The sequence below is a fragment of the Etheostoma cragini genome, chromosome 19 (genome assembly GCF_013103735.1).
Source record: "Etheostoma cragini isolate CJK2018 chromosome 19, CSU_Ecrag_1.0, whole genome shotgun sequence".
NCBI classification, from domain to species: Eukaryota; Metazoa; Chordata; class Actinopteri; order Perciformes; family Percidae; genus Etheostoma; species Etheostoma cragini.
In genome coordinates this window covers 17939651-17959675 of record NC_048425.1, presented here as the reverse complement: position 1 = coordinate 17959675, position 20025 = coordinate 17939651, and the positions used below count along the sequence as shown (strand labels likewise).

General features: G+C 44.6%; 1 protein-coding gene and 1 long non-coding RNA gene across 4 annotated transcripts in view; one reads left to right on the top strand and one right to left on the bottom strand.

The window, feature by feature from the left end:
* Positions 1 to 20025, bottom strand: part of lrch4 (leucine-rich repeats and calponin homology (CH) domain containing 4) — a 39098-nt gene that overhangs the window by 3148 nt on the left and 15925 nt on the right. Inside the window, exons 2-19 of one of the 3 annotated variants that reach the window (XR_004660593.1) lie at positions 12028 to 12172; positions 10994 to 11123; positions 10283 to 10388; positions 9283 to 9529; positions 7950 to 8046; positions 7541 to 7655; positions 7316 to 7425; positions 7180 to 7229; positions 4248 to 4385; positions 3998 to 4066; positions 3788 to 3842; positions 3642 to 3705; positions 2806 to 2907; positions 2622 to 2719; positions 1975 to 2112; positions 1790 to 1867; positions 1114 to 1431; positions 966 to 1068 (exon numbers count right to left, since the gene is read on the bottom strand). Coding sequence is in view for 2 of the 3 variants with exons in the window: in XM_034901342.1 (XP_034757233.1) it covers positions 1216 to 1431; positions 1790 to 1867; positions 1975 to 2112; positions 2622 to 2719; positions 2806 to 2907; positions 3642 to 3705; positions 3788 to 3842; positions 3998 to 4066; positions 4248 to 4385; positions 7180 to 7229; positions 7316 to 7425; positions 7541 to 7655; positions 7950 to 8046; positions 9283 to 9529; positions 10283 to 10388; positions 10994 to 11123; positions 12028 to 12172 (1958 nt within the window). In the remaining variant the exon portion in view is untranslated. Of the gene's footprint in view, positions 1 to 965; positions 1432 to 1789; positions 1868 to 1974; positions 2113 to 2621; positions 2720 to 2805; positions 2908 to 3641; positions 3706 to 3787; positions 3843 to 3997; positions 4067 to 4247; positions 4386 to 7179; positions 7230 to 7315; positions 7426 to 7540; positions 7656 to 7949; positions 8047 to 9282; positions 9530 to 10282; positions 10389 to 10993; positions 11124 to 12027; positions 12173 to 20025 lie in introns of those variants that run through there. The other 2 variants (XM_034901342.1, XM_034901343.1) reach the window with 2 other exon arrangements.
* On the top strand, positions 2567 to 4891 carry LOC117962201. Its single transcript, XR_004660594.1, has 3 exons — positions 2567 to 2577; positions 4599 to 4717; positions 4843 to 4891. It is a non-coding gene; the product is annotated as an uncharacterized LOC117962201 (long non-coding RNA).

The window sequence follows — 20025 nt, the reverse complement described above, 5'->3', positions numbered from 1 at the left end:
CCCCCCCCCCGTCCAACAAGCATTAGGATCACATTCCAAAGCCCTCTGCGCTCCATCTGATTGGCCAGGGTGGGGCTTCACCTATCGGCCTTTAGGCTCCACTAAATTAGTAACGCCTCAGATACCAAAATAACCAAAAACAGAACAGATTTCAAAATTAATTTTTAAAAAAGCAATAATTTAATAGCCTGTTTACATTTGTACAAACACGAAGTCAGCTGTTCCAACGGAGAAGTGACAACGACACAAAAAAAAGGAAAAAAGAGGGTTGTACCGTTTGGACAGTCTTGGTGTGCTAACTGCGGCTAACGGCTAGCCCGGCAGACAGGAGGTCAGTGTTCAGGAAGAGGCACTGGATCAGGGTCGGGGTCGGGTTCTGGAACATCCAGGATCCACATACGCTAACGAGGCTAAAACATCCCATTCACAGCTTCTCTCTCGGGACAAACGGCGGGAGGATGACTTCTATACTCCTCAGAGGAAGAGCTGAGCCGGAGGAACAGTCTCTCTGGCTGAGCCATGCAGACAAACCAACCAATCATCCGTCCATTTAGAGTTTTCTGAGTTCTCGAGTGAGACCCTGCAACATCCGCATTCAGGTAAACTAACATCTCTCACTCTTTCCCAATTCCATACTAAAAGTATACACTATGTCCTTACATACGTTTGACCAAACCGTGTGATCACGTGACTGTTATCATTACAGCCAGAGCTTTGAAAGTGAAACCCTAAGGCTGCGTGCATGTTGGCACTTTAGATACAAGTATTTGGGATTGTCCCAATGTACATGCATTGCTATCCAACACCCAATAAAAATCATTGTAACAATAATTATAAAGCAGCAACAATAACTGCTTTATATCCCTTCATAACATGTCACATGGCCCTGATCTGTTCCCTGGGGAACACAGGCTGAATGCTCCACCTACACACACGCTAAATGTGCGGTACATGAACACTGAAGCTCCACCAGTGTGCATTGTTGGAAAAAAAAGGTAGTAACTAGTATGGCATTGGGATTCAGCAGAGGCTGTGGTTCCTTTGCTCCGCCCACCCATGTCTCGACCAATGAGACGGAGCAGCTCTGCCTCAGACACTTAAACAGAAAACTCCCATCGCCTCCGCACATGCTGGCTGTTACAGAATGAAGGCATTTTCCTGGTCGTGTGTGTGTGTGTGTGTGTGTGTGTGTGTGTGTGTGTGTGTGTGTGTCCTCTAGGTGAGCAGGCAGCGGTAGAGGGCGTAGAGGAGGCCCATGGCTGCGCAGTAGAAGAGCAGGAAGTCTGTGGACAGCAGCGAGGAGGACGAGGAGTGGCGGGGGGACGGGTCCTCGGCCGTCTCTGCCCCCCCAGCCGCCAGCAGGGCCGTCACGCAGCGCAGCACAGCGGGCGGCTTACACAGAAGCACATCAGAGCAGACACACACGTCCGTCTGGACAGGAGACGCAGGACAGGACACACACACAGGAGGAAAACACAAGGAGTTATATTGTCCAAACTAGGAGACAAGAGAAGGACAAGACGCAGTGTAGAATTACACGGAACAGAGTTAGGGCTGGACTGATACATGGGCCAGATTTGGGAAATTTGGATGAAAACATTCCTCAAAGTATAAAAGTCTTCATCAGTCCAGCCCTGACGGGAATAATGTAGCAACACAACCGAGCTGAAAGCACATGGGAAACTTTTTTTGTCAACATTGCGTTATTTGAGAAGACCATTACATTAAGATGTATCGGAGTTTTGATGAAAGGCCAGCAGAGGGACACCCCTAATGAGACATGTCTTACCTCGGGGACTCCCAGCTTACGACAAGCAGCGATGAAGTTCTCTACGTTGAGGCGACACTTCGCGGGGCTCAGCTTTGGCTGAAAGTAACGGTTGCTGTTTAGTGTCTGGGCCCCTCCCACCAGAGCCAACGGACCAATCATTGAAAGGCAGAAAAGGACAGGATGTGGTAGGTAATCACACTCACCACTGCCGGGGAGGGGATGTGGATGATGGACACCGAGCGTGGTCGGATCTGATTGGCCAGCTGGCAGAGGACCGTGCCGTTGGATAAGGCCTCGGCCAGATCCTCCGGTAGAGAGATCTTCAGCCGAGACTCCAGAGTCTGAGGACGAGTATTATGTCACAGCTTTATTCCTGTCAGCAGTAAAAGGCTGCACACCCCAACCTGTTCAAACCCGGGATTATCATAATAACAGTGTTCCGCATACATGTGTAGAAACATCATAACAAACCGAAGCATCTTCAATAAACTGAGAAGAAGCTGTTGTAGGATATATGTGTGATACTGTCAGAGTGGAAGAAGGTGCAACATTAATATAGTCATGCATGTTTGTGAAATATCATCAGCAACACTCAAGATTAAAGGAAGACTTTCCACCCAAATGATAATTTGGGTACCAGATTAACTGGAATTCTTGCAGACAAGGGAAGAAAGAATCCAAAAACATAGAAAAGTCTTGATGCATTGACATAATAGGCATCACAAAAACAGCAAAACGGTGGGAAGAACTCCTCAGGCCACCGGCGTAGCATTGATACATTTTACAATAAATCTATCAAACTATATGTCAAACGGCATGAGTGAACAGGCTTCCTGTTACTGGTGCGTACCTTGCGTAGCTGTGTGACCTCTACTCTCTCGTCTTTAGTGGTGCGCAGCATGGTGCGAGACTCACTCCTGCCCGACTCCCCGAGAGTGAAGGCCGAGCCTGCCAAACACAGCAGAACAGGGTTGGCTGAGTCTTTCTGCTGAAGGCATGAGGGGTGTGTGTTGGGTTCTTGTGTTGTTGCGTACCTGTGGGTTTGACGTTGCTGCGGGACGACGTGCGGAACAGGAAACTGTTGGGTTTCTGGGCCTGACCGGGGGGCGGGGACGTCTTCGGGGAGGACGGATCATCTGAGACAAACATCCAGATGTGTGTCACCAATCAAGACAGAAGATATAATAGAAAATAAAGAAATCGGAGATCTCAGAGATTCAGCAGACAAGCAGCAAGACATTCCCATCATCCTCGGCCTGATCTGAGAGAGACGTTTGAGACAGTAGACATCAAGAAGGACTCCTGGCCAATGTGCTGGGGAACTTCTGCATTCATGTCTGTTAGATAATTTATGTTTTATGCTTTATTTCTTTCCACAAGCCATATTTGAGCACACACACATACATGTAGACTCCTTTAAATGTGAAGGGGAAGATTAAAAAAGAGACACTGGGTGTGGGAATTCTCACAGAATCCCAACTGATTCATCTCTTGCTGCTCAGTCAGAATCTTACTAACCTGGAGTCCTAGTCTCTGTTTGAGTCGCAATTCATTTTTCAACCACTACTTTGAGTTTTATACACAGACTGTATAAAATAGGTTCTAAATTGAACAACCATTGAACAACCCAAATGAGTCACTGGGTCACGTATGGCAGCAGCAAACAGACCATAATAAGCTGGCGGGCCAGCTGATTGCTTATTTAGGCTAAAAACACCAGCAGCAGCCTCGGTCCTTTTGGATTATATTAGGATATTGTTTACATTTTGAACCAAATTAATAATATTTAGTAGATAATACAGTAGCTCCTTTATCGTATAATGAAAGGCTGTGTGTGTGTGTGTGTGTGTGTGTGTGTGTGTGTGTGCACCTGTTCTGCTGTTGGAGCGTTGCACCAGAGGCGAAGGAAACACTGTGCCCATCTGTTCAGCACTCTAATAAAAAGAGGAACACATTCAGATTTTCACAATCCAAACACACGGGCCAACTGTGCAGCCGTCGGCTGAGTTTACTCACAGCGCATCGCTGCCGCAGGGCATGCTGGGAGCTGCTGTGCTCTGGGGAAGTTCCACTAGGGGGAAACAGACACCAACAGTTGATCACTACAGGAAACCCACACTCTCCACAACCCCCAGCTCCGTGTCTAATCCAGCAGAGACGGAGCAACGGCATCACTCAAAGTCTCTCTGCTGTGGGGCTTTTATCTGCTCAACGAGCCGTACTTACGCTGAGCTACTTCCTGTCTGCGGTGTAGTGGCCACATGACTTCCTGCTTTGGCGGAGGACTTCAGCAAACTGCAAGGTTAGAGTTTGGACATGGAGAGCACATCGTTAGACAGGACAGACCTGTAGGTGTGTGACACAGACTACTCATTTTCACACTAGACTCCAGTGACATCATGATGTTAATCCAATCATACAACTCAGCCCTTTATGATGTCATTAAATGCTTCTTTCTGTCAGACAGGACACGTACCTGGCCTTGTCTCTCTGCTGCTGCTGCAGCCGCTCTCTCTCCTGCCAGATGAACAGCGTGCCCGGCCGTCGCCGCTCCTCCAGGGTGGGGCTGGAGGGGGACGGTGACGGGGGGCCCACCTCCACATGGAGGCTGGACCTGGGAAGGAGAATAAGATAGAATGCCAATAAGGCTTATAAGAATTACATGTTGTGATCTGAATGTGAAACACAGTTTATTGTACAGAGGATGCCAGCGCACTGCTCTGAATCAGCAGGAACACCAAGGGAGACGGCTCACTAAACCTGCTCACCTAGGACTGTACTAACCCACCTGCCACTGGATCAAGCACTTTGTGACCAACAGTCCCAGACTGCATCTCACGTCCCCTATTTGACAGCTCCTCGGTCCTCGGCTGAACCGAAAGTTGTTCTGTCCCTCCTCTGAGAAGGCCGTCTCAAAGCCCTTATTTCTACCCCGAGGACTGCTAAGTCAGCCCGTACAGCCGGACTAATTCATGCGACGACTCAGAGGAAAGGACGTCTCCCTCTTACCACATTTGATCGTTTCCTCTCTCCTCCCATGATTTCCTCGCGGTGCTTCCGCATTGAGACAGAGGCACAAGGAAGGGAGGCACATGGAGGAGCCAGGGACGCAATTTAAGGGAAGTGAGAAGGACCCTTGGACTAGTCCCTCAGCTGTCCTTCACCCTTATACTCAGCATGACTGTGCTCCCTCTCCTTCCAGCAACACCATCATCTGATTCTCTCAGGACGGGGACGAGACAGCCTACAGCATCCTGAACTCAGGACTCCAGAAGAACAGTGCCGAGCTGGATCCAGCAAACCATGGGGCATGTGTGGAAACACTTCAGCTTCCTGTGTGAGCACATGGCTGACCACTTCTCTTGCTCTGCAGGAGTTACAGCAGCAGGACAGTGGCAGTGTGCTGCCAGTGCAGAGGCGGCTCAGGGCCCTCTCTTCTGGCCTCAGCAGAGCAGCCAACATAATGAAAGTGTCTGCACTGAGAAGCAGACACTGCTACTCTAAAGTTACACTCCATCCTTTGTACATCACTGTGCATATCAGAGAGCACATTTCAACTGCATCTTTGCGTAGAACTTTGCACGTGTTTATTCCACTACACCACTACAACTCAGCAAATGTGCAATACCTCAGCTGTTTATTGTTGTTATAGCTAGCTCACAGCAAGATTTTTTTAGTTATGTTTTTTTCCTCTACTTTGAATTACTGTTTGGTATGTGTGAATGCAACTTCATTTGGTTGCACAATGTTTGAATTTAGAATGGCCAGTCCCCATTATTGCCAACTCAACTTTGGCTCAAGGAAGGGGTTAAAATATGATGAAATATAAACTTTTTGAACTTCTGTATTTGATCAAATGCAGGTCAATCCAAAAGTTGGATGTAGCACACTGGGTGAAGACAGTACATCAACTGGATTTAGGTTTTTAGCAGTTAAACAACTAAAAATAGGAGCAGGAAAAACACACCATATAAACTATTGAAGTGATTTGACAGATGTGCACCTTTATTCTGAAGGGCCGGTTTGTGCACAATCATTTCATAATTTCAATGTAAAAGTCTGTGTAGAAAGGGTGTGTTGAGTTTCCATTTTAGGTGTCAGTATTCTATTTTAGGAGTCCCAAAGGAAGCGTTGGACGCCAAGATTTAGAACATCCGTTTGTCCAAGCTGATTCCAAGTTCTTTTTGTAGAGCCGATACGAGGTTGCGCAACAGCTGAACTAAATCCTCCTCCGTCAGAAGGAACACACTGGCCCTCCACTTACCAGATCCTAATCAGTTCCAGGACCTGAGGACCTAATAAAGGTCTGAGTGCTGAATGGATGTTAGTCATTTGAAGGAAGCATGCTGCTCCACAAGGTTTAGAACAATGGTCACATATTATTATTATTATTATTATTATTATTATGTAGCCAATGTGGCTGCTTGAATGCTAAATCTCAACACTAGTTATGTTGATAATGCTGCCTGCATTCTTCTTCTTCTTCTTCTTCTGTATTTAGCAGCAGAGCATAACACTTGGAGGCGTATTGGCTACCTACCAACACCTTCGACTTGGTACTGAAGTATCGCTTCTCGTGCCATTAACAGGATAACAATATTTCATTTTTAAATATCAAGGTTATCATATATTGTCAATACACCCTGACATCCCTGATGTTGGTATTTTAGGCATGCCTTTTAATTGTCCAAACTGCCTTAATCAGTACTTCTTGTCCATCTCCTGTAGCTAACGCACAACTATGAAACTTGTTTTTTTTTTACATAAAACTGAATCCAGAGAGAGCGGTGTGGTTGCTACAGTGTATGAAATCTCAGGGTAAGTCTGTGAGTCAGAATTGTCAGCTTCCCCAGATAATAGCAGCCCCAGGCCCTCTGCGTGCACGGGGGGGGGGGAGACAGCACTCTGTTGACTCTTCACATACCCTGGGATGTGACCTTGTAAAACGAGGGAGGGAACGAGAGGGAAAAGTGATAAACCGGGTCCGTCTCTGTTACTGGGAGTGCCTGAGTGCACAGCTTCCCACCAGAGAAGCCAACACGCGGCTGGAGAACTGCAACAGAAACGGGCCGAGTAGAATTAAAGGTGATATGGAAATGCCTTTAAATATTCTGGGATAGCTGTGAACACATGACCGCTTGGTAGAGTTCGTTACTATAACGCCAGCCGTGTTACATAAAGCTCAGACAACAAATAGGCAGTGATGTTTTGACCCCCTCCATCAGCGGTTGTCACTAGGAACTCGGGGGTCTGGTCTTCTTCACTTGTGTGCTCATAAACACTGTCACTAGACTGCTTGTTATTGTTCTGTAATTTGAGCCGATCTCATTGTATTATGCCTTGCACGGTTGTAACAGGGTTATGTAATGCGGTGCCATGCACTTTGGCAGTGTGTTCCCCAGACTGACCTGCATGCTGCTGAGTCCTGGGTCTGGGCTAGTGAACTCTCCTTCTGCTCCTGGAAATCAATGACACATCATTGAAGATAACACTCAAGGCAACATGCTGATCAGCGAGACAACGGGTCACATGGCTGTCTGTTACCAGAGGAGGCGCTGGGAGAGCAGCTGTGGGCCGGTCCATCGTCATCTCGCCCTCCTCTTCCTCCGCCACACCGCTGTCCATCAGGTCCACATGCGCCCCCTCGCCGTTCACTGCACACAGCAGACAAGAACATTACCTCTGTTTGTGCCAACACATCTACCGTTTCCCTGTTTAATACGCTTCATTACACGGAAAACAGGTTAGAGCAGGTGTGCTCTTCCTCACCTCTGTTAGCATTCAGAGGAGATCCATCCTCCTCTTCATCTTCCTCCTCCAGGTTCTTCTGCTCCCTGCTGCCCTCAGCCAGGCGAAGAGAACGCTCTGAGAAGTCATCTGCTGACTATACACAAGCACACACACACATACACCTCAATGATGTGAAGTAAGTGTATATATTTATACACATACACACAGTATATATAGTTCATCCGGATTATTAAAGTAGGAACTATACTGTTTTTTGATATTATTATATTTTAATATTGCCACAGCTCTACATTTTATTTCACATCGCATTGACTTCATGCTGGGGTCAGATACTGTTCCTCTGATCAGAAATGCGCCACAGCCTCCTGGTGATCAACACATTATGGAGTCCCTCAGGGCCCCCGGCATGGCAGTGTGTGAATGTTACCTCGTTCCCAGACCACCGCTTGCTGCCACTGTCCACACTGTTGAAGCCAGAGTCCAGCCCTCCAAACTGACCTGCAAACAGCTCCTGGTCTGACAGACTACACACAAAGACAGACACACAAACACACACACAAAGACACACACATTAGTGTGAAGGCCAGTTACTCGTGTTTTCTCTTCTCCACATAAGACTTAGAATTTCTCTGTCAAATCTTCTCTCTTCACCTCGGTTCTGTCTATTTCATGAGAATGGCTAACTGCAGCCAGCTAAAAGGCTCCATTTAACTTGATAAATATTTGATAAACCCTGCTTCCTCTCAGAAAACACACCGTTTCATTGTGCTTATTTATCATCCGTTTCCCTACTCTACATTTACTGTACCCCCTGCTGTTCACCCTTTCAGTCAACATATTCCTACTCCCAGCTCTAAACATATGGCAGCTTGGTCAGGACACTGTGGCGTCATGTTTATGCAGCTCTGGGTACCCTGGTCAACATTTGTCAATGTGCAGGGTATGTGTACATTTAGGCAACACAAGTACTTGGTTAGGTTTAGGAAAAGATCTTGGTTTGGGTTAAAATAACTGCTGACAGGTAAGTTATGTACCTTGTTATGAACAGTTAAGTACACTACATTTGGAACTAACTCACGTTGGGTATGTACCTAACGTTAGATAACAACTCAACGTTGCTACATGGTTTCACACAGGACATGAACAGCGCTCTGCCAGTCCCACCCATTGCAAATGAAAGCTGTTGAGCTTTCTTGCCAGGAAAGCTAGTGGGGAGCAAGTTTCAGTTTTTTATTTTACTGTCAAACACTTTCTTCCCTTATCCTGAGATATTACCAGTGCAATACCTATTACAAGCTGACACTGAAGCCACTTCCCACCATCGTTTTAGCAAAATCGGTCTGAAGCCAGCAGAATGATGTGGACACAAGCTCAGCCTGCCTTCTGATTCTATTGTCTCAACATAAACCTCATCAGAATATAATTCAAATATTCCATGACTACAGGACTACCAGGAGGGCTTTCATGAAAGGCTATTTCCTACTGGTTTGTTAAAGAAATAGTTCAAGATTTTAGGAAACAAGCTTATTGTCCTACTGTCCCAGAGTGAGATGAGATGATCCTTATCTATGTATGTACATACAGAGCAGGACAAGGTTAGCCTAGCTTAGCATGAAGACTGGAAGCAAGGGGAAACCAAACTATTGCCACCCACTCTTCTATAGGTGACTGCTTTATGTGTTGTATCTCACTCTTTTAAAGTAAAAATAACAACAATGTGTGGTTGTAGCGGGAGTTTCTTCTTGTGTCTCCTTGCTCACCAGCTGCTGAAGCCCGTGGGCCGCAGGCGTCTCTCCAGCTCCTCCTGGTTCCTCTTGCAGGCCTCCATATTCAGGTACTTGAAGATGTGGTACTTGCCCTTGGAGCAGATCTGTGCAGGCGGCATTTGCAGCGGGTTGTTGTCGAGCAGGATGCTCTGGAGATGCCGGAGGTGACGGTAGCACAAGGGCACGTGGGACACACGGTTGCAGGACACATCGAGCCGGACAAGGGGGAGCTCCGATATTTCTGGAGGGTGCAAAGAGAGGGTTTTCATTCCGTTTCTTACCTACATTCATTGTGAGTATCCTCGAGGTTCAGCAGAAGTGTTTTCTCTGGCTCATAAAACATTTAAAAATATTTGAAATTCTGCCCGGTTTAGATCCATGTCTACTATCATGCAGTCTTCTTCTCCTGGATCATTGTACTGTAGTACACACAGTTCCACATTTTTAAACACTATTAGAATCAAGTGTCAGGTCAGATATGTCCACTATATCCCATAACACCTCTTCACTTTAACCAGTACAAATATTAGCAAGGTAGTTTTAATTGTGGCCAGGTTTGAACAGAGAAGAAGCTGATGCAAGCAGCTCCTGTCCACTGGTAACCTCTTAACTGTGTTCTTAATGAGTGTAGTCAGTGACCTTTTCTCCTGAAGAGCCAGACAATAAGGCATGGGCAGTGTAAGATTCATTAGGCTTACACTGAGTCAGAAGCATGTCAATACTTCCACATGTAAACAATCGATAGCTCACAGAAGTCAAGCATTTACCTTCGACCATCTACAATCCATAACATACAGAGAGCTGTAGTTTCCTTCGGCTGGACCAAGCTTAGTAATAGTGGATACCATGTCTTTATTATCATCTTCTATAGTTGGAGATGCACTGAATACCATTGGACTTAGAACTGTGTGGAATAACTCCACGGGCTCTGGACAAAACTATTGCGAAGGTTTCTCGGGAAAGAGGAAAGTGGGAGGACGGTTGATGCTCATACCTTGAGGCAGAGTGCTGAGCTGGTTCCTCCGCAGGTTTAAGTCCCTCAGACACTCAAGCTGGCCGAGCTCTGCTGGCAAACTCTGCAGCTCATTGCAGCTGACATCCTGACAGACACAGACACACACACACACACAATCTAAAAAGGTGTCCAGTGACTCAGAAATGGACCTGGACCCCTCTTGCTTTAAAGTATAGCAGAAAAATGAATCGCAATTTTATACATCACAACGTGGATACCCAATACCAAACCACAGGAGGGGCGCAATATTTGTTAAAGGCAAAAAAAGCATTCTGAATTACACATTGTGGTGCTGCGGAGACATCCCAGCCTACAAATCCTATCCTACAGACTAAATAAAACTTCTGTCTTTGGTACAGATCCTCACACAAATCACACTATAATCATTTATTTCAATAATAATAATGAGAATAATGACACAAAAATGAAGATTGCCTACAACCTTGTGAATCATATCGCGATCCCAACAATATTGAAAAGATATTTTCCTCATATGGTGCAGCCCTACTTTAAAGCCAGTCCATAGTATCAGTTATAAAGTCTATGACCTGATAGGACATCCGAACATCTGGAGGGACAGAGGGACACTAGTGGAATTCTTCCTAGATTACAGTGATAGAGTTGTACACACAGAAAGATAGTGTTGATGAGAGACAGTAATGTGTGTGTGTGCGAGTGTGTATAGCATACCAGCTGTCGGAGGTGTGTGAGGGAGTGTATGGACGCAGGCAGGGAACACAGCTTGTTGTTGCTGACTATGAGCACTCGCAGGAGGGGAAGCTCAAACACTGACGGGGGTAAACTGGACAGAAGATTACGACTGTGGAGAGAGAGAGACACACACACACACACACACACACACACACACACACAGATATTTCTAATCACTGAAACACTTGTTAACAACATTAATTCAAACTATGAAAATGAAATGTTTTGTGTAAGTTCTTACAGTTACCTCGAATGAACGTGCGGCTACATTTAGTCTTTGTTATTGTTATTTTTAATGCACATATTATTTGCTTTGAGCCTTCCTGTATTACCAGCCACCTGGAGGGCTTCTCTGGTCTCCTAGCAACAGTACAGTTATAATTATAGCGTGGAGGAGAGAGGCGTGGCCGTGTGTTTCGGTTGTTGGAAAAAGCTCTGAACAGGATTTGTACAATTTCAACTCAAACACACACACACCCACACCCACACCCACACCCACACCCACACACACACCCACACACACACCCACACCCACACCCACACCCACACCCACACACACACACACACACACAAAGTGCACTCTGGGAAATGGATGCAGAGAGTTACTGCTGTCTTTGTGGTGTGCTAAATTGTAACTTTTAAATCATAATTCATGCATTACATGCAACTTCTTGATTACACCTTGACCTAGTGTATTTACCACAGTTGTGTTTCCTATACTGAAGAATATATATATATATATACAAGAATGATGTACAGTATATTAGTGGTTCTTTTTGTGTGTATTAGCCTCCACTTGGCACAGTCTAGTGTATTTCTGAAATGATGGCCTGAACTTTGCAAACAGGGCCCAGGGTGTGAGAAATGGAACTGATTGCTCATCAAGAGGTGAGGAGACCCGAGAAGACGGATCAGTGTGGGACAATGCTAGTGTCGGTGTGTCTTTGAACTTTTGAAGAGCTGTGAAACTGGTTAGAAAGCAACAGAAAGAGTGTGGTGTGGTGCGGAGTTACCTGAGGTTGAGGTAGGTGAGGGCCTGGAGGTTGCCCAGCCTGGGGGACAGTGAACGCATCCCATTGTGGTAAAGGCTCAGCGTTTCCAGAGAGATGAACTGACAAAGCTCCTCCGGCAGCTCACACAGGCGGTTCTTGGACAGATCTGACAACACACAGGGGGACACAACATTAGACGGCTCATCACAGTTTCTTCGGCGTCCACACTGCTACCACACAAAGTAAAGTGCATGCTAGTAAAAGCATGACTCCTTAAGATCAAACCCTCCTCAAGTTAGGCAACATTCTAACAGGGTCATCGTTTTTTTACACTCCCACCTCCGACACGACCCCTCAGCCCTTGGTGGCACGTAAGTCTTTTCCCCACTGCTAGCTCCCCCCTTCTGGCCTCAACTGCCATTACCACAGTTACAGTTTCGGGCTCGTAAAACCCTATTCCCTCTGCCCCCTTTCTGTCCTCTCCTTCACCCTACTGCCCTTCCCTCCCCTCCCTCACCTATGGTTCACTCTTTCAACCTATTATAACATGGGGGCAACGGTCCAAGCCAACTGCTGTCTAGAGTAGTGTAACAGATTACAAAATCTGTATCCTGTTTCCTGTCACCGTTAGCTGTCAATATTCCATAAAAAAATAATATGGCAAAGGATGACCGCTTTCACCAAAATATGTAAATAAATCCTCTTAGCCCTCAAGACCCAACAAAGGACAATGAATGGAGGCTGATGGAATCAAAAACAAATGTTTTGGTCCCAAGAAAAGGAGACTTGGGAAGTGAAACATGGCTGGAAAATTCAGAAGAAGTGGATCCTGGAGAGTTAGTGTTGAACTATACAGATAGAGATACAGATAGCCCAGATGCACGTTTCCACAAATATACTCACCCTAAGTACTCACTCCCTCATTGTTAAATTGATTTAATGTTTGCTCTCCCCCATTTGTATTTATATTCAATATTTTAGTTTTTGTTAACACCAGGGTGAGAAATCAAGGCGGGCTAAGGGCAAAAATGTCCCAAGATATCTCAGAATGCCCATAAAATGTGAATGAAGAAAGAAGACAAAATCTAGACAAAAAAAAAACCCACAATATTTAGCCATTTATGCCATCAACCAAATCCAAAATTAAAGCTTAAGTACTTACCTTTTTATAATAATGAACATTCATTGAATTTCATTCAAGCCATTGCCAAATGAGTGGATACAAATCTCTCACTGTATATGTTCAGAAGATTGTGTCGTCCAAGCAGAGTGACATCATGGCACAAGCGTTACCATGGATCCCATGTTACTTCTAGGCAAGTCCCGCCTTACGAAGCAGCTCGATTGGTTGGGGTTAGGCATTGACCTTGAGTGGTTAAGGTTAGGATAGCCGACTGGTCTGGGGATAAGACCTGAACAAATCGGGTTGCGTTACTTAGCGTAAGCATGGCCGCCTGGCCAATAATAGTGTCTGAATACTATTGAAGGGCGGGTCTTGCCTAGAAGCTGCGTCGGTTCCACATAAGAGGCACATGTTTGGATATCAGCTGACAATACCTTGGTTTGTGTGCTTGTGCTCCAGCTGTCCTTTGCATGCTGATCTAACACAAGGCTCGCTAAGCCGTGCCTACTTCCGAGCAATCAAATCCATGCACGATTCCATCAAATTCCTCTCCAAAATAACCCCCCCAGGGCTGCGTCTACTGATTATTTTCAGTTGATCAATGTGTGGATAATTTCCTGGATGAATGGATGAGTTGTCTGGTCTCTAAAATGTCAGAAAGCAGTAAAAAATGTGGATCAGTGTTTCCCAAAGCCCAAGACGACGTCCTCAAATGTCTTGTTTTGTCCCCCTATCAAAGCTATTCAGTTAACCCTCACAGAGAAGAGAATAAACTGGATCATTGTCACATTTCACAAGCTTCAACAAGACATCACGTGTTTTATTTCTTTTTTCATTCAAAAATAGCTGTCGATTTATTCAACTAATCAAGTAATCTTTGCAGCTTTAAAACACCCCACCTATATTTTCTATTTCAAATCGTTAAAACATCACACTTCTTAAGACAAAGATGTTCTGCTATTTTACTGAGGTTTGTCATGCCCTGAAATAATCGGAAGGGGAGAACTTATACGCTCGGTAAACTTCTGGTTGCAGTTCCAATCTGGTTCCATATGAGGGCGATCAAGGGCGAGTGCAGAATGAAGGGAGGTCTATGGAGCTACACCCCTCAAAATCCACTTTTCTCAGGATATGTAATGCTTTTTTTTCTAGTAATTTGAATGTTGCATTCGAAAGGGGAGGCTAAGACAATACACCCATCTGGCGGCTATATTTTTTTTAAAGTGGCTTTTATGTTCTCAAAAGCCTTTAAAAATCTCTGTGACGTCATACATGTCGTATCGGAGACTTCTCAACGACAATCAGGCGAAACAGACAAATTTAGCCATCTAGCTCCATTGACTCCCATTCATTTTGCACTCGCCCGCGATCAACCCTCTACTGGTGCTCTGCTGGAACTGCAACCAAATTCGGTACAATGGGGCTCAATAGGGAGAGACCAGGCTCTCCGTAGACAGGCTCTAACATCACCTTTCACCATATTCTTTATTTTCTTTCCTCTCTCCGTTAAATGTTTTCTACCATTCAAGCATAGCCTCTTCTTCCCTAATGCCAGTATTACTGGGCGTGCTCAGTATTGACCCTGTCATCACCCTATCCTCTTCTCTGTATCCCTTTAACGCCAGCAGGCTGCATGTGGGATGAATGGGAGCTGGCGGCAGACACAATGAAGCATCAATAGAGAGCTGCAGCATTAGCAGCAGAATGAGCCTCCAGTCTGCCAACGGCCGGCAGCCCAATGGCTCTTTATTGATCGCTGTTGGAAGCAAGGAGGCTTCTCTTTGTTGCAGGGCTTCTATTGGGGCTTTTATTTTGGAGGACTTAAAAAAAAAAGAACTAAAACAGAATCTATGACTGTTATATAGGCCGAGAACAATAGAACATGGTCAACTGAGTATCAGTGACTGTAAGACATTGTGCTGCCTTATTATTTACATATTTATTGTTCAGTTGAGTTTTAGCTTCCCAATACATGTTCATACTCTCTCTTAGGATCAGGCTTTATACAGGATTCAACAATAAACCAGTTAGTTGTTCATGGACAGGGCATTAAGAGGCAATTATTTTGATATCTTAATAACGATTGGCTTCAGCATCTCACTTTTGAGAATGTGCTGCTTTTCTTTGTCTCAAGTGATATGAAATATTTATGGGGTTTGGACGGAAGGCAATTTTAGGTGACTGTGATGACACCAAATAATTAATGAAAATAAAATAATCAGCAGATTAATCGATAATGGAAATACGTGTAAATTCCAGCCCTCATCAAGCTACGGATAAACTACTGATCAATGTAACCACCAAAATAAAGAACACATGATAGTATATTCAACCAATTTCTGATCTCTAAAAATAGATAACAACTAATAAACCAAAAAATGGACAGAATAAGAAAGGAGACACCAGTACATAAAAGGAAACGAGGCATCCTTCAAAGGACACACACTTTACTACTGAGCCATGTTCCAAGAAGAATGAATCACAAAACCAGACCGCATGGTTCTGTGTGTGTGTGTGTGTGTACAGTGTGAGTGTGTGTGTGTGTGTGTGTGTGTGTGTGTGTGTATACACACAGTGTGAGAGTAGCTAGATACTGTACAGCAGCCCTAAAGCCTAATCTCTCCCCATCTTCACTGTCCCATAGCTAGAGGGGAGCTGTTTGAACAATAGATGGGGGTGGAAATAAGAGTGAATGTGTGTGTGAGTGAGTGAGTGAGTGAGTGAGTGAGTAAGTGAGTGAGTGTGTGTGCGTGTGCGTGCTCTGGGGGACGGAGGTTGTCTGGCCGCCGTATGGTTATTATTGCCAAAAACAACCAGCTATCTGGGTGCTCCACTTTGGTTAAAAAAAACAAGAAATGTTTTGGATTGAACTTTTCTATTGCAAAAGTACTTGCTGCACAACGCATGGAAACAAACACACACACACACACACATTTCTAATGCAATACTTGTAAGCACCTTGACTGACTTCATTCCTTCTCTCACCTTAACCGTATAAACGTTATCTTACACCCATGCAGTACAATAGAAAGGGCCCATATTTGGTCTTAGTAAGTAAGCACACACACACACACACACACACAAACACAATAAAAGTTGAACACAGCTTGTTTTCCTTCTGCCCAGATTCCCTGGTAGCTGTTGGAACAACGCCAGACTGCCTCACTATGAGCATCATGGGAAAAGCATGTGCTGTGGAATGGTTCAGACTGCAGCACGGTGGCTCTAAACAGATGTGATGGTAGTCCAGAGCCAACTCAACAAAGCTGCATGAAGAGGACAAGGGTCAACATGTCCCGATGACATTCTAAGTAAGATCCTTCCGGTTAAAGAGCTGACTCACACGGACCCTTCATTGGGTTTCCAGATGGTCTAGATCCAGCTGAGACGGTTCACAGCTGGCATTACAGTGAGTGTTCATTTGTGATTCCAATTGTCTTCTATACTGTGGATATGGCTTTCCTGTCCAGTGCTGACAGGAAGCCTTACAGCCAGAGACAGAGAGGATGATTGGGTTAGATGTGCCATAGGCAAATTAACTGTGGTTAAAGATTTGTCTGTGCAGGCTGGGAAATGTCAATATATAGCCTAAGTGCTATAGGCTGAATCCAAGGCCAATGGAATATTTGGGCGGACTTAACGGCCAAAATATGTAAGAGCCTGTATGCTTAAGTGGTTGAATGATGAACTCAACCATAGGCAGGGAACAACAAAAGGTGTATTGCAGGAAACTGAGTGTATGTATGTGTATATACACACAGAAGGTTTGACAAAAACTCGAGGTCCACTTTCAGCTTTTTCCGGACCTTTTACCAGCATCACCCGGTCTTCATCAGTATGGCCAGTATTGCAATATGGCCTAGTGCAATATGTAAATCACAGGGGGGGGGGGGGGGGGGGCAATATCTGTTAAGGCAACATATGTGTCAAAGCATTCTGAATGAAGTATTGTGGTCCCAGCCTACAAATACTATCTTACAGACTAAAGAAAACATTGTTTTTGCTACAAATCCTCATTTTAATGTTTTTCAGTCAAACTGATAATGACACAAAAATGGACGTTCCCTCCAATATCGTGAATCATATCGCAACATCAGTCAAGATAATTGCATTTCAATATGTTCCTCATATGGTGCAGCGCTAGGCAACGCCCATCAGTCCATGAAAACAGCTCGGTAAATTCCCGGTTCCAACAAAGGAAAACAGGCGACCACAGTCTCGTATTCCACATTGTGTTGCACCACCTGAGGCCTGACTCAGCAACTGTTCAACACAGACACGATCAGCCAAGCCTTGACTCAGCTTGTCCAAAGTCTCACTTCATATGACAACGGAGACTACAGCTGTACAATACAGTACATGAGTACTCATCAATGTAGACTGAGAGTTCAGCGCTTAGTTTCAGTCATTGTTTCTATTGATAATCCTTTTTCCACCCAAGTCAATAGTACTTGGCTTGGCTGCACTAACTAATGTGGACTGTCATTTAACACACTAATCTGTTAATCTCATTACCTTTTCCAGTCACAGGGCTGCTCTTGTAAACCGCCAGTACCATAAGAAACCGCAGTCTTCCTCGTCTCATGCCGTTCCACCTGACTCTACGCCTCATCAGACCTTTCCCATTAATTACCTACAACTGTGGCGCCCTGCCAGTTTCACAATGAATGAAAAATATTTGACACTTCTCATAACAACAAAAGATCTCTTGTTGTGTCTTCGGTGTCGTAATCAGACATTACCCAACAAGAACTACATTAGCATTAGCCACTTGTCAACCAGTACATTTACTGTAGACACCAAAGCAATTTTCCTCTTAATTGATATGATATTCTTATGTATCATTCCAACGAGTTATTGAACCACTGAAAAGACTTTGGAAACATTATTTAAAGGTACAAAAGAATCTTTGGTGTTGGATCGATCCATTGAAATCATTCAATATCAGTAAATAAGGTATCTGTTGTATTACTGTGTTGCAAAGTGGGACGTAATCGATGACAAAACAATGCCATGTGGCAGAAAAAAGTTGTATTATGTTTAATGAGAGTTTGTGTCATTGCAGTGCACTAAACATTAACTTACATGACAAACTACATCATCTATGAGTGTATTTATCAGGTCACATCAGACAGGGAGATGTCAATGTCAATAGTGATGTAGGGAGAGTTAGAATGGAATATATCTTGTCTGTTCTGTCTTCAGACAGCGAGCAGGATTACCTCTCATCTTATTTATTGCAAGTCTATTTGTAATTTATTTCACCATATGACCTGTCAGGCATCATCCAGTATAACCTTTTAATTCTATAGCTGTTCATTTCACCTGAGGCACGTTGGATCACTGGAGGGAGAAAGTAAAAGGATGTGTAATGTAATGGATGCTTGTTAGGTTTAAGGGATGCTTTAGCCTTAAGCTGCAGATAATCAGCTCTTTAATGGCTCACTGAGCGGTCTAATAACATGAGAATGAAATACTTTCCTTCAGAATGAGATGTTCTTTTGACAAAATAAATATTAAACGAAGGCTCCAACCCGATGGCCGACCTTCGGAAGAGAAGGCAGTCGGACTGACTCCCCGAGTCGGTAAAAAGTGCCTCTGAACACACCGAAGCAACGCCGACTTGAGCGTACGTTCTGTGTGTGCGCGAGATGTAATACGTTTCCATAACAGCAGCGCTAATCTATATTGTTGCACAAAAATTAAAAAGCCAGCAGCTAATGGAACATAAGCATCACGTGGGCCTGGCTTCTCCTGAATTTCAAAACCAGACCATCATGGCGGCTCGTTCAGAACAGGATCTCATATTTTACTAAAATAGTTCACCCAAACGTCTTTCTGAAAACATGTTGAGGAGAAATAGGCCGTGCAGCTGCTGAACCCCATCTTGTTGGCAGTGCTTTGAGGGTGTGCTTTTCCAAGTCCGTTAATATTGGGGATCTGCTGACAGACCCAGTCCCACATGCACCTAAATGCCACAGCAATGCAATAATAATCCCAATACTTTTTTTTGGACTTGTTGGGGCTTTGTGAAAACAATCCCAAAAGGAAACACTGTATTTATAGTGTCAAATCACAACAGAATATAGTAGGTCTAGACCACACTCTATAATTTACAGAGACACAACAATACCTTCATGAGCAAGCATTTGGTGCGACGGCAGCAAGGAAAAACTCCCTTTGAACAGACAGAAACCTCGGACAGACCCAGACTCTTGGTGGGCGGGTTGCTGCAGCTGCCAGTTGGAAAACAGAGACACTGATACAGAAATGATTTCAGAATAATGTAAGACGAGATTTATTTTGGGAATGTTTAGTTAACAAATGACCGTTTTGAGGGTGACTGAAATAAGCCACGTATTTCCATTAATTGTAGCTTCATAGTGTATTGTGTTCCTTGAGTTAACAAGGGAGCTATCTAACATGGTGTAGGCCTACCGTGCCTGTAATTAAGTTACCAGGTTGAAGAGGGATGAAATGAGATGCTGAAGCATGTTTTATTAACGCTAAGTGTCATTAAAGAAATAAAGCAAGTTACAAGGTCGAAGCTGTCTCTGTGCTCTTACTCTATCCACGCCCCGATGGTACTTGTATGTAATAACGACGAGTTAATAGTTAACGCTAACACTCACTTGCGTTACAATAATTATAGTAGTTGGCATGATGCACAGTGGCAATTGTGGCAGCAATAAAGATAATCACTGGCATAGCGAATCAGTTTGTTGAGTCTGTCACTCTCAGTCCGCTGCCCCAGCATGCAACAGCATACAGGAGAGCACTAGCCACCACAGAGTCTTAAAACATCCTCAGCATTGGCCGACAGATGGTGGAGGACCTTCCTCTGGCCCTTCCTGTGGAGTACTCCAGAGTTCTCAGTCCAGTCCAGTTTATTGTCT